This window comes from Anser anser (assembly GCF_964211835.1).
Source record: "Anser anser genome assembly, chromosome: 4".
Classification (NCBI taxonomy): Eukaryota; Metazoa; Chordata; class Aves; order Anseriformes; family Anatidae; genus Anser; species Anser anser.
In genome coordinates, this window is record NC_139724.1 from 26,315,979 (window position 1) to 26,333,094 (window position 17,116).

The following is a 17,116-nucleotide window of genomic DNA, read 5'->3' on the forward strand; positions in this document are numbered from 1 at the left end:
CCTCAAAGACAGTGCTTGAACAGAAAGCTTACAATAGTTTGTGTAGCACTCCACAAAGCATATTAAATGGCTGTGTTATATCAGTGAGCGGCGAGGCTGAAAAGGAAAAAAATAAAAAAAAAAAGGATAGTTTCCTTTAACCTTAGATGAGATGTTATGAAAAAATAATCAGGCTGGAACCTATTTGAACTTCTCTGTCTAAATCAATACAGGAGTAGTCTGTCTTTGCTGTGATAAGACCAGATGATTCTGACTTTCTATTGGGCACAAGGCAGAAGTCACAGGTTGAAGTGTAATCAAAAATTATCTTCTAGGTTTTTTTTTTCCCGTCCTAGAGATGAAGCTTCAATCGATGGTCTCAGAGCCTCAGATTATCTATCAGACAGAGAAAAGCTGTCTCAAGCTGCAAGGACCTCTAATCAAATATTGACAGATGATATGTTCTAGGTGATAAAAATAGATTTAAAATCCAAAGTGACATTTTTTGATGAGAATCATAGCCTAACTGTTAAAGTCATAATATAAGATAAATGATACAGTCTAAGCCTTTCAATCAATTTATTACCTTTCCTAAATATAATGAATATGAGTTTCCTATTTAAGCCAAGGTCAAACCCACACAAATTAACCTAAATAGCTTCATATTTTCCTCTAGATTGATAAAAAGACATCTGCTCATGATGTAAACCAATTCTGCTTGACTTGAAAAAGTTACGGTTTTGAAAAATATGTACAGAAAATAGTAAATACTGGTAGAAAATGCCATATGCTACACCATTTCACTAGCATACCAGTAGTTTACTAGCAACCATAGAAACAGTATAGTATTTATGAACTCTTAAATTTAAAGAGATTCCTATGAGAAGAAAATACTGACCAACTTCAAATCTTGGTCAAAACATCACTTAAATTAATGTGTTGAATTGCACTGTCTACAGGCATATGTTAAGTAGCAAAGAAACAACAACTAAAAACAAACAATAAAACCCTCCACCACCTAACCACTAAAAATGTCAATAGAAATGAAAAAAAAAATCTTTCTATTCAGAAATAAGTAGCTTTAACCTAAAAACAGCTTGAAATGAAGGGCGATTCATGAGTTATACCATAAGTCTGCTAACAGATTCTATAGACAGAGTAAAAAACGGAGAAGCATGTCTTCAAACAGACCTTCCTTCTCCTGCTACCTGTATAACTTCTGTGTTGAATCAAAATGGTTTAAATTAATCTAATCTAATCTAATCTAACATAACATAATACAATAATTGCATTTTGGGTTGCATAGTCAGTAGCTAATATGTGTGCACAGTTTTGACCTGCTGGTCAAAAGGGGTGGTTCTCCCACTACATGTAGCATCGGTGCAGCCTCACCTTACATATTGTGTACAGTTCTGGGCTCCACAACTTAGAAGGGATGTTAAGGTCTTTGAACATATCCAGGGGAGGGACATAAAGCTGGCAAAATGCCTGGAGAGCATGAAGACAGTCTGAGGACACTTGTCTGGTTTGGAGAAAAGGAGACTGAGAGGTGACCTCGTTGCTCCCTACAACTTCCTGAGGAAGGAATGCAGAGAGGGAGGTGCTGGACTGAGAACCAATGACAGGACGCAGGGGAATGGCACAAAGCTGTGCCAGGAAAGGTTCAGACTGGACAGCAGGAAAAATTTCTGTACCGTGAAGGTGGTCAAACACTGGAACAGACTTCCTGGAGAGGTGGTTGATGCCTCGTGCTCGTCTGTGTTAAGACATGTTTGGATAATGCCCTCAATAACATGCTTTAACTTTTGGTTTGACAGAATAAGCTTGACCTTTTCAAGACTATGTTCTGGTACAAACATTGTGCAAGCAATCAACAAATTTGCATTTCCATGCAATTATTATATGGTTAAATTAGTAGATAGTTAAAATCAAACATATGTACCTAATATATATGCATAAAATATAAATTGAAAATGAGGTTGCAACTATATGAACTAATTTAAATGAAAAGTTATTTCATTTTTAAAGTACAATCAAAAAAAGAACAATGACAACAATGAGAGCTAAACTGAAAATAATAATTATCCTATTATGGAACACTACGAAAGTATCAGCATTGAATATCCATCAGAATTTGCCTCTCTGGACCCCTTACAACGTCCAAAGAAAACCTTATCAAGGATAAGAAAGCTTTCTAACACCAACACAGAAGATGATTCTCTATATTTTGACTATCATTCTTCACAAAGAAATTCCTTTTAAAAGTCTTAAAATAATTCTGTCACGGCATGACTTGCAATTTAGTGCATATCCAAAATCTAACTAAGCAATTTGGCCTGTGATGTCTCCCTGGCAATACTCATCAAGATTTTATCTGCTATGCCTGTTTATAGGCTTTCTTGTAACAAGACCCTCATGCTCCTTAGAAGCAAAAAATGCCAATGAATGTAATCTCACAGCATCCATTTTGTTGAAAAAAATGACATCTAGTCTATAGATAGGGAATTTCACAAGTTCACTCAAGTCAAATCAAGGTCATATAAGGAAGTCAGCTGTTGAACTGCCACTGAATTCAAGATTAATTTCAAGCTACAATAAAGCTCATGTTAAATTGAGAGGAGACAAATTTTGCTTCAGTCTCTCAACGCTTCGAGTATTGTTTGCCAACTAGCTTCATAAAATATATTCAGTGCTCAAATTAAGAAATGAGCCAGTTACTGTAGAGAACTTAAGAGAAAAAACTAGCAACACGAGGGTTAAACTAAACCACTCCGACTCTAATCAGAGCAATTCCACAATGTGGTTGCTCTGACAACTGCATCCATTGCACAGAGACTTATTTCATGACATTTCATCTACTTCATACCCAGGCTTATTATGCGATTTTTCCACTATGTAAACTGGTTTATGTTTTTAACATTTCTGAGCCCATTAAGCTATGTCTTTTCTCAAACTTTTTCATTCAACATAGAAATGCACTGATTTTCACACTTCAGTTATGCATACAGTATATCATGTGGGTATGCAAAGGTATTTCTGTAAATCTCTTTTGTTCCTAGCTAGCATACAACCAGCAAGGAAATATACTGTGGAAAAATTAAGTTAGTGTGGAAGTAAGTTTTTTGTTGTTTTTCTCTTCTCTTTTTTTTTTTTTTTTTTTAGTTTTACTTAAAATACGCACTGTAAACCTGCACTAGAATGAACTTTGGACAGTGAAAATTTATTTTCTAATTTATGTATTCCAATAAAGATTCTGCTAAGCATCCATAGGTTATCTTCAATATCTTTTCCAGAAGTTTAGTTGTATGCAAAAACTTAATGTAAGCATTTACGATAATTTCCATATTCTTTCAAGCTTTCTTTTTTATTTGGACCAATTATCCCCAAAGTTTTTGGTTAATCAGTAGGTATCTGTTCTGGCTCTGTCTACAAAGCAATGAATTGTCAAAAACCAACTGATTACCATTACCTGATCTTAGTGCTATTATCACATGGTTCCAATTTTGATAGTTATCATTTAACACGTTACATTTACAGTCTAAAATACACTATTCCTAAAACAAGGCATCAACTAAGCAGGAACATGATTTATCTTCACCTGTAGATATATGTATTTTTTTTCCATATTCAAATTCTAAAGAAATTTCCATCACCAACTTCAATATATTCAATTGCTTTAATACTCTATGCAAAATTTGTTTTTATTACGAGACACTAGGGATCATTTTTCTCCAGCATTATTTTGTATTTCTTCCCAAACTACATGTTACCTGTTTATTAGCAGTGCACATTTACTAAGGCTTTCATCTTCAGGTAAATTTCAACTATGAATTCCTCTGTATTGTAGGAATAGTCCGTACACTGAAAAAACTCAGATTTTATTTATAGAAATTTCATTAAGTTTTAAAATGATAAACAGTTCTGAACGATACTTAGCAATAAACCCACACTGGCTGGTTTATTTAGTCCCCCAACGGTGTTCTTTTCATTATCTTCCAGCCTCACTTTTTTACAGGACCATGTGGACCAATAAGCTCCAATGTTACACAATGGTGACCTGCAAGGTACACTTTGGGTGCTCACTGCACAGTTAGTACAGGTGACTGACTAAGTTTGACACCTGCACTAACACTGGGTGACTATCTATGGCTTATTGACATTGTCCAAATCCTCACCAGTAGGTTTCAGCTGCAAGGCAGTGCTTGGACAATTGCCTGTGTTCCCATTTAAGTAAGTGAGCAAACTAAAGCCCAGCTCCTTTGTGTGGATAACTTGGTTAGGATGAGTTATAACTCAAGTAAAGAGTCCATGTAATTGTACAGAAAAAACATGCCACTGACTATCAGCATCAGTTTGAAAGCCACTTGCTAACACTGATTTTTTCTTACTGCAGCTACTGGAACAGAAGCTGTTTTCACTCAGATACCTACATATAGTAGATTTTTCTGTCTTCTAAAACCCAAATATAACAAAAACAACCTGTTCTTACATTTGTGTCTTAACTTCCAATCAAGAAAACGATTAATTTAAGGGTTTATTTAAATTGACATAGAAAAACAGTGGAAAAGACTTCAATGACATTTACTTAATTAAAAACGAGGCTTACTTTATGAACCAGACCGCAATTCAGCTTAAGTCAATTCAGAACAACTTGAATTTGTGTCATTTCCTATATGTAGATAAGGTTCTGGATGCCTTTTCCATCTTTATGGTTGTGAAAAGCTCTTTACTCTGAGAATGACACATTACCTGAAACAGCTATTGGCCATAACGCCTCAAGAACTTTTAAGTAGAACACTCCATTAACCATTAAGAAATGCTTCGTTAGGGAAGAAATAACGATGCCATATGACTGGTGACCGGGCCCTTCAAGAAGACTTGAAAATAATTATCTATTTATTCTCATTGGACAGCACAAGTACTTAGGATATCCTCAGTGTCAGTTAGGCAATTTCTGTTGCACATGGTTTTTGCTTCACCTTAGTAGAGAAATCATTTGCAGGCAACAAGAAACATCTGAATGGTGACACAGGCATGTTTTAAACTTTCACAGGTTAATACAGCCCTTGGTTTACATTTTTTCCTGGTGTAAGCAAAGCTATATAATAGTGCTACACCTCCATTAACAACTTAGTAACAACAGAAATTCTTCATCTGTACACCACCAACCAAATTATTTCTCTGTGCCTTTCTTAGGATTTTTTAAGAATTATGTCAAGATGACAGCAGTCAAAAGTAAGTCTAACACAGGCAATAACAAAATGAAACTTTCCCATAGCTTTCTAACATTCGGAAATGTCACTCTTACAAACAAAACATGTGTCAAAACACCAGGGTATCCAGAGCTCTGATTGGCTTACAATGATTTGTTGTAAGCAATAATTCTGCATCCCCAATAGTCACTGGGGTAAGGCTATGCTTGAGGCCTCTGCACATACATATTGGATTTAGTGGAGCAGCAGCTCATGCTGCTGCAAACAGCTGGGGGTGCTTAACTTGTTTTTCTCTACAGAATTTTTGGATTTCATTTGTTTCTGGCAATAATGGAATGCAATAAAAGAGAGGATGGTGAATGAAGAGAAACGGAGCTATGTAAAGCAGGAAAATCTGGAGCTAGGTCAACAAAAATATCATCCTCTGATGATACAGATAGTTTATTTTTATATTTTACAGCTTCTTACCTCTTCAACTTCTCTCAAAAATGCTTTGTTTGATGTCAGTAAGATTAAAGATAACTGTGGACATTTCTGCAAAATACACCGGGCAGTATATGCCAGTTAGTATCTCCCCTGGAATCTCTTTCCTCCTGAAACGACTGTAGTACTTAAACTGTACTAACAACATAAACTTATTTGTGATAGTTATTGTACATAGTTATACAGCTCCAGCATATTTTTAGGGTAACCAGTATGTTCTCACTTTTTAAGTTCTTGGTGAAAAGAAAAAGAAAAAAAACACACTAGTAAATGTAAAACCATAGTGTACATGGGAATGGATATTATAAGCACTGCGTCCGATTACTGCAGAACACGCAAACAGTCCTGAGCTACTGTTGTGGAGCATTCATTAGGATCAGAAGGAGGGAAGCAAAGATGGGTTTTTCAGCAGCTGAAGAGAGGCTGAAGGGCAGCTGCAGAAATGGGAACATGTGTGATCCTTCATGCAGAGACTGGGGGTTCTGCAGCTGCTTAATTCCCTATGGAACTTTCCTTTTCTCATGAATATTCCTTTATTCACAGTATCTCCTCCAAAGGGGTTGGCAACGACACATCACAGGATCCTGTCTAGTACTCTTCAGGGTCTAACTTGCTATTGCTTTTTAAGTCAGCTAAAGCTCTGAAATGATTGCTTATTGCTAGGGCACATTTTGATTGCTCTCCTGTCTTCTTTAGGCTATTCAAATGAAGGCAGCAGCTGCATTTTGCCATTCACAGTCATTTGTGCCTTTAGGCTCATGTTTCCTGTCAAAAGCTCGAACTAGTGATTGTATATGATTTCTGTTCTTTAATCGTACATCACCATTATGTTTTCATAGCATTTTCCATCTAGTAATGACTTTATTGATCCATTCTTCAGTCCTTCATCTTTCCATGCACCTAAGTACATTGTACCAAACTTCAACTGATCAGCTTATACCTTAAGCTGCACATAAATATTTACTATAGGGCTACACAATAATTACTCAATATCAACAGGCTTAGTATGCAAGGGCCCAAGACAGAGCCAGTCATACTTAATATAGGAAATAATAACAGCTAAAAAAGGAACAGAACTAGGCTTCTGCTTTCTGTTTGGTCTGTTTCTCATCACAGAATCAAAATGTAAAGAAAAGAAAAAAATTAAAAAAAAAAAAAGGAAAAAAAAAAAGGATATGACCACAATAGCAAAGAGGAAAAAATGGAAATTAAAAAAATATCATTGTCTTAAAAAGAAAAATCTGTGGTTACTCTAGACTTTAAATTTATTTTCCTGAAAACATTGACAATTAAGAACTTAGTTTTTATGTTCTAGACATCCTCATGAAGATAAACTGCAATATCCAAATATACTTACTTTCCTCCGATACACTGTCCTCGTTTTCTCCAATGGTTTTCCAAAGAATCAAAGATATCTCTGTTGAAATGAAAGCTGCTTCTTCTGTCACATCAATGCTTTCAGTTTATCACATTCCACTGTTGCACAGCCCACAACGCTGGATTTCTAATATTGCTAATATCACTTCCATAGCAACACACTAAGATATCATAAACTTAGCATTATGGTTTTATTCCTAGACTAGGTCTAAGGAGGAGCTGATTTCAAAAGCAACTCTTATTAAAAGATGGATACACATAATAACCAAAAGTAATTACTAGGAGGATACAGATAATGGCTTTCGGAGTACTGTAAATCAGTTTCACAAAAAAAAAGGTTGTACCTCTTCAAATCTGACCAAAAACAAAGAACTTTTTTTGTTAATGGTGTTTAAAATACAATTCTCCCCAGCCACCCTTAAACTGAGTAGCATATATCAGAGGTGTTCATTTTCTAAGAAGAACAGCATTTCTTGTCTTCTTCACACACTGAATTCAGTCCAATACTCATTGGAATCAATGCAGTGTAAACTGATGGCAAAATTTGAGATGTAAATATTAAGACTCCACAAACAACTGAATAAATGAATGAGAATGAATGAATAATTAAATAAATAAATAAATGAGAAGGAATTTAACTTACAGAACTTGCAAGATACCTTAATTTTATCAATAAATCTTTTTGCTTTTAAGCTCAAAACGTAACGTATTAAGTAGAACACATATCATTTTTGTCAGCATTTTGGCATATTTTATGATATATAATGACTTGGGGCAAATGTGCTCCACTTGTTACTTCCTGGTTGGAATCCTAAATAGTATTGTAAAAGGGGAATAATGCAAGCAACCATATACAGGCTTTACAAATGGCTGAATATCTCAGAAATAAATGTTATTTTAAGAGCAACTTAATCTGCATTAATTTTACTCTGTATGCTTTTCATTGACAGCTGTTGAGATCAGAGGAAAATACTTCTATTTTATTGGTTTCAAAACAAGCTTTTACCGGGGTTAGTCAGGAAAAAGGAATGTCCAGATCTTGTTATGAATTAGTGTATGGAAAAGGAAGACAACTGTCAATTTGTAAGGCATTCAAGAAGGTTCCTCTTCCTTCTCTAGATTAAAAGGGAAGGTTTGCAGGGATGAATTCAAGTCAAAAAGCAGAAAAAAAAAGGAATGAGCAGCTGCAGAGAATATTTCAGGTTCTGTAATAGTACTTTTTTTTTTTTTTTAATATTTTCACTGTTGGCTGGGAAAGTGAAGAATGAAGTTTCATGATACAAGGTTAGTTCAGGATAGTGAGGATAGGAGCCAACTGTGAGTAATTTCAGTGGGGGGAAAAAAAAAGACTGAATAATTGTACCATAAAATGGCAGATGAAATTAGATGTAGGAAGATAGATATAAAGTGATGCATATGGAAAAAAGAATCTGAATTTCACAGAAAAAAACAATGGACTCTGTGCTTTCTCAGGAGTGGTGTCTTGGGGTTTTCATTACATCAGCTCAAAGCTCTGTAGCAATGAAAAAAAATGAATCAAATGCAAGGAACAATAAGGAACAGAGCAAATAGAAAACATTGTTATGCTGTCATGGAAATGCATGATGCACAGGTGTTTTGACTATTGCATGCACTGATTACAACTCAGAAACAGTATAGAAGAATCGGGAAAAGCACAGAGAAAAGCAATGGATGTGACTTAAGGGTGGGATTCTTCAGTCTGGGAAAGACAGCTGAGGTGAAAATAAGACGTGTCTATATATTATAAAAAACAGATAAGAGACAAACAGGAATCCACAGTCTTTTCCAAGAAGTATGGATTATCAAAGTAAACAAATTCATACAGGAAAAATAAAAAACTTTTTTCTTTGCTTTTGGCACACTTCTCAACTCTGCCTGAGGTGGAATGCTTGGCTAGAGAGTCTCACTTGGGCTGACCTCATATAGCCACTCTTGGTTGTTACAATCTGTTTTTCCCTCCAGCATACATCACTTGTCTTCTGTCAAAGAGGATGGACTGGAAGTGTTTTGAATATTTCTGAGATAACAGAGATCTCTTGACCTGGCCATACAACCTTACCTGCACAGGCTCAGTAGGTCATTTTCCTGCCTCAGCATACCATGAACTAGATCATCATCTGTCACTTGTAATTAAGTATTTTAAGATATACATAATCAGGATGCTCACCTGCTTACTCGTTTTCTTTTCAATTCTGTATTGTTACTTCTGGAATTTAAATAATTCTATGATTGTTTAACCAGACACACTGGGCAATTTACATGAAAGAAGGCAATTCACACAAAAGCAGAAAGCGCTCCGTGGGAAGACTGAATGTAAAGTTTCACAGACTACAAATCTCAATGGTCAAAACCACAATTAAATCTCATACTACGAGTCATGGCTTTTAGAACACACCTGACTGTAGCAGTCCATGTGGCTGGCATTTCTAAAGGGATCTAATATATTTCATGTGTCACTGGAGTTGTATGGAGTCTTCCATAAAACTTCTAAATACAGTTTCTTCATACTTGTCCTGAACCCAGGTTTTTGAGAGAAGTCTGCCCCTCTACAGTGTTCTTAGTGGTATTTATGCCAAGCTCATATATTCAGGAAGTGAACAGGCCAGTGGCCAGCAGCCTGCACTACTTCTATGCCAAGCAATGCCAAGCAAACATTGAACTGGAGAAATGACTGCATCTACTTCAGTTGCTCTGTTTCACAGTCAGTACAGCTCTTTTCCTGCTTAAGATGTTAAATATTGGCTTTATTTTGGAACTATTCCTTAAAGATAGTTTGAGCAGTTTTGTGGACAAAAATGTTTTACTATTGCAGATAAAAATAAGGTTTTGGTATATTGCTGCCAGAAATTTTGAAAACAAAGTGATTTGCTCTGAGATTTTTTTATTTTTTTTTGGCATGACATGTACCTTAAAATGTACAAAAACAGGTCTCTCCTGAATTTTGCCAAATTGTATTTGCTGTTGTCTCTTCCTCTCTACTTAAAGTTACCTATTACAGTTAGCTATTAACAGGCACAATCCCACACAATTATTTTATATCATAACTAAAAACATTCCTTTCTGACCAGAGAAAAAAAAAAAAAGAGTCTCTTAATACAATCCATAAAGTAAGCGAGAAACAGATTTTTTTTGAACTTTCTTAAACTTATCTGTATTCTCCAAGAGATATTTATCCAGTAAAACATGATAGTTTTTTTCTTTTCCATTAATCTTTACTTTTTTTTTTTTTGGTTGAATCTACAATAAGCAAATGACAAAAATCTCTGTTTCCTGTACTAACTTGCATTATTTCATCCAAAATGACACCCCTTTGCTTAACAGTTGAAAAGTCCACTATCAACTATCTTGGTATTTGTTACTGAAATCAACATACTGTTGTAAAAGCTGATCGATTTGGAGCTTTCTTTCTTTTTCCTGAAGAGGTGATTTTCCCCTCAAAGACCTCAACATCTATTTCCTCTTAGTAACAAATATTATTCCTCATAGATGCAAACAGTATAAGTCAAGTAGGAGAGTTTTTAACTAGTTATGGGCCTGCAATTGGTGCTAGTGCACTGTTGCTCATAAAAATCAACTGCACACTTCAGAAGCCCACAAGGTCTGTAGGCAGTGCAACCTTCCCTTACAGATCTCAAAAGCAGACTGAAGGAACTACATGCTATGTATCTTGTCCAGGATCAGTACTATGATCAGGATAAACACTGGCACTCTGAAAATCTGTGGCCCATAAATGCTGATGGAAGAACTTCAAAAAATGCATGGAGAAGAACTGAAGACTGAATCAGTCTTTTTTTTGCTCTTTTTCCCCCCCTGGGAAAATTTATGCATGAATTTGTCCTGACATATAAAATACCTACACCATTCCATCTTTTTGGTAAGCTGCATGGTTCAGAACATTCACCTTAACCACCTTTTGTCTATCTACGTAATTTTATTCTAATATTACTCCTAACAATTTTTTACTGATAAACCACTGCTTGTCATACATCATGAGACACCTAGGAGTTTTTAATGATACTGTACAAGAAAAACTGTGAGATACTTGTAGTATCAGAAGACGTTGAAAAGCAATGAGACGACAGGTGAGTAACTGAAAAAAAAATCCCACAAAATGAAGAATACCCTGGCAGAACAGCTTATTTAAAAACCAGAAACAGAAGTTTTAAAAATAGACCCAAACCAGATGAATGAACTAAATATTTCAACTCCTACAATTTGTATTTGTTTCAAATATTTTGACATAGTTTTCAGTTCAGAATGATTTTTCTCTTTTCCTGTGATAATAGAAATTGCAATGAAATACTTTATCTAACTTAGTAAGAAGCTTCATCTTGTCTGTCTGGCTTTTGATAAATAGCACAAGTACAGACTGGGAAAAAAAATGAATAACTAGCAGATAAATTCTGTTATAGCTTGAACCCTTTATGAATCTTGGAACTAGAAGCTCTTATTAATACAGTTGTCAAAAGATTAGGTCATTGAAAAACTTTCTCCAGTTTTCTTTTGCCCAGAACAACCATTTTTCAATATCTCACAAGAATTTTTTGGCATGGTAACATAGCCCATAAACCCAAATTCAAAGCCACAGTTCCAATGACGTTTTCTAAGTCAGGTACAGACTCCACTACTGAGGAGAAACTTCTTAAGACCAACCTAAACTAAAAAGTTACTTTATTCCTCATATTGGGCTATAAAAGACACCTCTTGCCACGTAGAAAAGAATTGTCTTTCAGATGTGTCCATCACTGTCATTCGTTAAAATATTTCTGCATATTGCTGACATAGTAATCCTTAGTAAGATAGTGATATGTTTTAACAATAGCATCTCTCACATTCTTGTGTGTGATGTGCATATCTTAAATTATCCGCAGTCTTGTTTTTTTCCTGAGGTTTCAATTTTTACAAATATATTCTACTAAGCATATTTTATGTGCTGCTTAATTATTACAAAAACGACAACAATGGGAATGTAACTAAGCCTGTTTGGCTTATTTTGGCTATAGAAAATATATGTGTTGATGAATGCAAAAAAGCAAGGAATGAAAAATATAAAAAAGGAAACAGCCTCCTTGCTTCAGGACTACTCACTTTTCTCTTTTTTTTTTTCTTTTTTTAAGAAGGTCCCGTTTCCAATACCAAGGTCCGCTGTGTGCTTGATCTGCATTTGGAGAGAAATAATATTGTTCTAAAATGACAGCAAAAAGCAACTGTGGACACATACCATGGAAGAAAGATTTGCACTCATGCTACCTTTCTCCAAGCCTGACTGAACTGTCCCTGCAATATCTGGAAACATGAAGGGCTCATTTTGCAAACAGATATGACTAAGCAAGTGAAATTCAAATTATTGGCCTTATTTTTTTTAAATATTTAATATTGACATCTGCATACTTTGTCAGAAATGAAATATTAAATGCAGTATATATGTATTCCTTGTAATTAAGGCAAGTCATAAATACAAAGTAACTGTCCCTACACTACTATGTATTATGTAAAATGGTATAATCTGAACCTGATTCTGGTGGGGTTTTCAAAATCATGTTGCAGTGATCTGTGTTACCTCTACCTTCATTACTGACCTGCATGAGACAAATGTAGCCCAGAGCAGAAAAACTGTAAATTCTATCATTTATCAGAAAAAGTAACAGAGAAGTCTTTGTAATGCAGGTGTTCTTTTACTAAACCCAGAGATGCATATATAGAAAAGTTTATTTTTGATACATACTCTATTTTTAGTTCCAAAAATGCACAGATTGTTCAATTTTCATTAAAAAAAAAATATATATATATGTTATTTTGTCCACGTAAACTAAGGCCAAGTTACACAGGCAAACTTTTTTGTAAACGAACTTGCAACACATCTTTTGGAAGAACAACTGGAAAAGGAAAAAAAAAACACATACGCAAAAAAAAAAATAATCAAAAAACAAAACCACCAAGAACACCACAACACTAACAGGATGAAAATAAAAGTAGCTAAATTAAATTGCTGAGATTATATTAACAAATAACATAAGCACTGAAGACATAGTAAAAAATGTTTTTATTAAGACAAAAATGATACCCACTGCTCTTCTCAAGTAATTTTCTAAGTTTTTAATATACCTACACAAATGAAAGAAAGAAACTTAATTTTAAGTGCTATATATGATATATGGCACATGACTGGATATGTATCTTTGACATAATAATATTAATACCTTTGTTTTCAGCTTCTTTCATTTATCTCCCTGATGAAAAATTCTGGATGCTATAATTTGCAATCTGTCAGGAAGATTTGTAGACTAAACTAGATTTGTGGAAGTTGCCTGTCTCTTGCCTGTTTAGCATAAAAAAATTAGTCTAGTGAGAAAACCTGTGGCTACTTTACAATTAGTCATAGCTGGTTGTCTTCTGAACTCTTTGGACATAGAAAAGTTTATATTTTTCTATATTTGTACTATGTTCATAATTATATTTATCATCATAGAATCATAATAGAATGGCTCAGTTTGGAAGGGATCTTAAAGACCATCCAGTTCCAACCCAACTGCTGTGGGCAGGGACGCCACTCACTAAGCAGGTTGCTCAGGGCCTCATCCAACCTGGTTTTGAACAATTCTATGGATGGGACATCCACAGCTTCTCTGTGCAACCTCTTCCAGTGCCTCACTATGCTCTGAGAGTAGAATTTTCTCCTAACCTCTAATTTAAATCTCCAGGTCTTTTAGTTTAAAACCATTACCCCTTGTCCTGTCATTATCTGACTGAGGAAAAAGTTGTTCTCCACCCTTTTTATAAGTATGCCTTAAGTATTGAAAACCTGCAATAAGGTCACCCTGGAGAATTCTTTTCTTTAGGCCGAACAGCCCCAGTTCTATGATTTTTTCTTCACAGGAGAAACGCTTCATATTAAATCTAACTAATTGAAACAACAATGACATAACTGGCTGTGAAATGTTTACTATGTTTACTAGCATGTGCCCCACTTTCCCCCAATAGCTACGATATACTTAATCCTTTATGCTTTTGAAGTCCTTGACCCATAGAGAAACTCCAGAATTTATTGGAAGAAGAGAATTACCTCCTGCCTACATGATATAGCATGCCTTCATGGAAAAACTCATAATTTGGGTTTCATTTGTGAGTACTTCTCATCATTAAGAACAGAAATGAGAAAAGTGGAAAGAATAAGAAGAGTTAGAAATTGCTAACACCAATACACAAAAGCTTTGATTAACTCTCATTTTCATGTGTCATTGAATTGGTTCACTGAGAAAACTGCAATACTAAGATATTAAATAAGCAGCTATACTCAAAATACTTTTCATGAGGGCAGAAACAATTTGCAGTGAACAGCAGAACACAGATTCTCATACAATAATTTCTAAATCAGTTTGGCAAGGTAAATATGTTCACAACATTAATACCAGAGAACCATCAGGTTGTTGATAGCTTTACATAAAAAAAAATTAAAAAATAGTAAAAGGAGGGACTCTGGATATGTTGCAAAGTACAATACAACCTCTGCATGGCTATGATTCAACTCAGTAAATGCCATATTGTACGATATTTAGAAATGGCAATATTTATCATCAGATTTCCCAAGTGAATCTAAAAAGCTAATATAACCAATGTTTCCTACTGAGAGTTTCAGTAATATGTGCATGACCATGCAGTTAGTATCTATTAAAAATAGAAAGATTGTATATGAAGCAGAGAACACCTTTGCCAGCAGAATGTTCCCTGTCACAGAATAAATAAATAAAGGAACTGGTGAAAAGAAACCTGTAAATTAACTCTAAAACGTCAAAACAAAACTTTCCAAGTTTGCATAATAAAACAAAATTACTAACAAGATTATATTACTGTTAATTTGAATCTAAACCAAAATTTGTTATACAACTGCTTAAGCAAACAAAAATTTAAAGAAGTTGAAGTGTTCAATTTTGAAACAAAATTTCAGCCAAAAATATCATGTATTCTAGAGAATACAAAGGTATAAATATGGGCATATTTGTTTTTTTAATGTTCTTCATGTTTTTCAGTGAGTGATTGTGAAATACAAAGATTAGAAATACAGAAACACTTCTGCTTTCTTCATGATGAATTAATTATTCATGAGCTTGAAAACTCTCTGATCAATCATATGGAATCCTAACTGGTCTATTCTAAATATAGTAATTACAAATTTGATCTCTCTGAACTAAGGTGGATACTGATACTTTTTGGTTATTGGACATTTTTCCAAAATAAATAAATAAAGCTTAAAAAAAGTTTTGATTTTACTCCACTAAGATAATTATTGTTCAAATGGATATGATTCAACTTAATCATCATGGGAATTCTCAGGCAGTTTTCCTAGCTATTTCTCTGTCACATATGTCCTTTCTCTAGAACTAGAGAAGACCTGGCTCCGTTTTATTCGTGAATGACTTGTCATCAATGTTACTTGCATGGTCCTAATTTAATAAGTGGGGTCACATCAAGTACATTATATCCCCCAGGCAGCAAAAATTTAACAGCTCCATAAATGTGTCATGACAAAAACCTCATAAAGTTGATATAAATTTAATATGAATGACCACTATTCTAGATTCCCGCAGGTATCAGTAAAATTGCTTTTGTTATCTTATTTATTTATTTATTAACAGCTTCCTGAGTAACCACATAGAAGCATACTTAAATTATAGTACAGCGCATTCCAATTTATTTTAGAAAGTGTTTTAAATAAATTGATATCCACATCCTGTAAAACATGCTGTTGGCAGCCTTCTTTGTTTTGTTCAGTAACTGAGGTGCAGATTTAAAATAAATAATCAGAGTTATTTTTGCATGGCATCTGGATTAAAAAAAAAAAAAGTTCTCTAGTTAAGGAAAACAGAAAATAAAAAAAATGTTGTATTTCACAGATCCAATATTGACTATTCAACCCCTCTCCATCCCATTTATCCCACAAAATTTAAAAACAAACAAACAAACAAAAAAACCACACAAAACCCTTAAACCACTAAATAGAAGGGGCACTGCAGAGGAACACTCATAAAATCACAAGTCAGCGTTGAATTCAAGAGAAAACGCTTAATAATTGTATTACACGAGAGTATAAATTAATAAAAGAGAGCAGCAGTAGCAGGAAGCATTTTCAATATTCATAAACCACAAAATCAAACCATAATATCAAGTCTGTATGATATTTCACAAATCAGCTATTGTGTTAATGTGTAAAATTAATGGTGCTTCTACTCCTTTCAAAGTCCTCAGGTTCACAAAAAATACTTATGTGACAAAGACACAAAGTTGGTTACATTCTACATTACTGTTAAGTTCTTGTCATGAATTTTATGGATTACTAGTAAACGGGAAACTGGATGGCTTGAAAACACTATAGAAAGTGAGGTGTCTGAACAAAAATCCCAAGAACATTCTTGTTAAAACCATGAGATAATATGTTACACAGCACTTTCATCTATCCTCCCAAAAAGAGGTCTCCATACATATGAAGAAACCCTGACTTCGTGAATCAAGGACCTAGATTCCCATAGATGTCCATGGAATTTTCCCACTGAATGCAAAATAATTAGTATTTAAACCAATCTGAGCCAAAATTTTCCTTTTTTTTTTTTTTTTTTTGATAGAGAGAGGGAGAGAGAGAGCTTCTTTTGCCTCTCTGATCAGAGAGTAAAATAATGGAACTACACAATCCAGAAAAATTATAATACTGATAGTTTGATGGATCAATGAAAAGAATCATATTAAATGAATTACCTAATCCTGTCTACAAATACTTATTTTGTACCAAAATATCCATTATTTGAGTGTTAAATTATCCCACGGCAGCAATAAAACACCAAGAACTGCAGATGCAATAGTAATGGACACAATCCAAATCAGGCTTAAATGTAAAATTCCATTTTAAAGGATAGGAAACATTTTTCTTGATGTATTTAAGCATGTGGCTATGATTTTTGAATCTAACAATACTCATTTTTTTATTAACTATATACTGCAGGTAGCTAATCAGCCTATCAAGTAACCGGTACCCCTTTCCATTTAAGTTGGCA

General features: G+C 34.4%; 1 protein-coding gene across 1 annotated transcript in view; it reads right to left on the reverse strand.

Moving 5' to 3' along the window:
• The window catches only part of LOC310899085 (uncharacterized protein), a 91,430-nt gene that overhangs the window by 61,902 nt on the left and 12,412 nt on the right, over window positions 1-17,116 (reverse strand). Inside the window, exons 2-3 of the mRNA XM_083835066.1 lie at window positions 12,162-12,231; window positions 7,033-7,107 (exon numbers count right to left, since the gene is read on the reverse strand). Coding sequence (XP_083691192.1) covers window positions 7,033-7,107; window positions 12,162-12,231 — 145 coding nt within the window. The remainder of the gene's footprint in view (window positions 1-7,032; window positions 7,108-12,161; window positions 12,232-17,116) is intronic.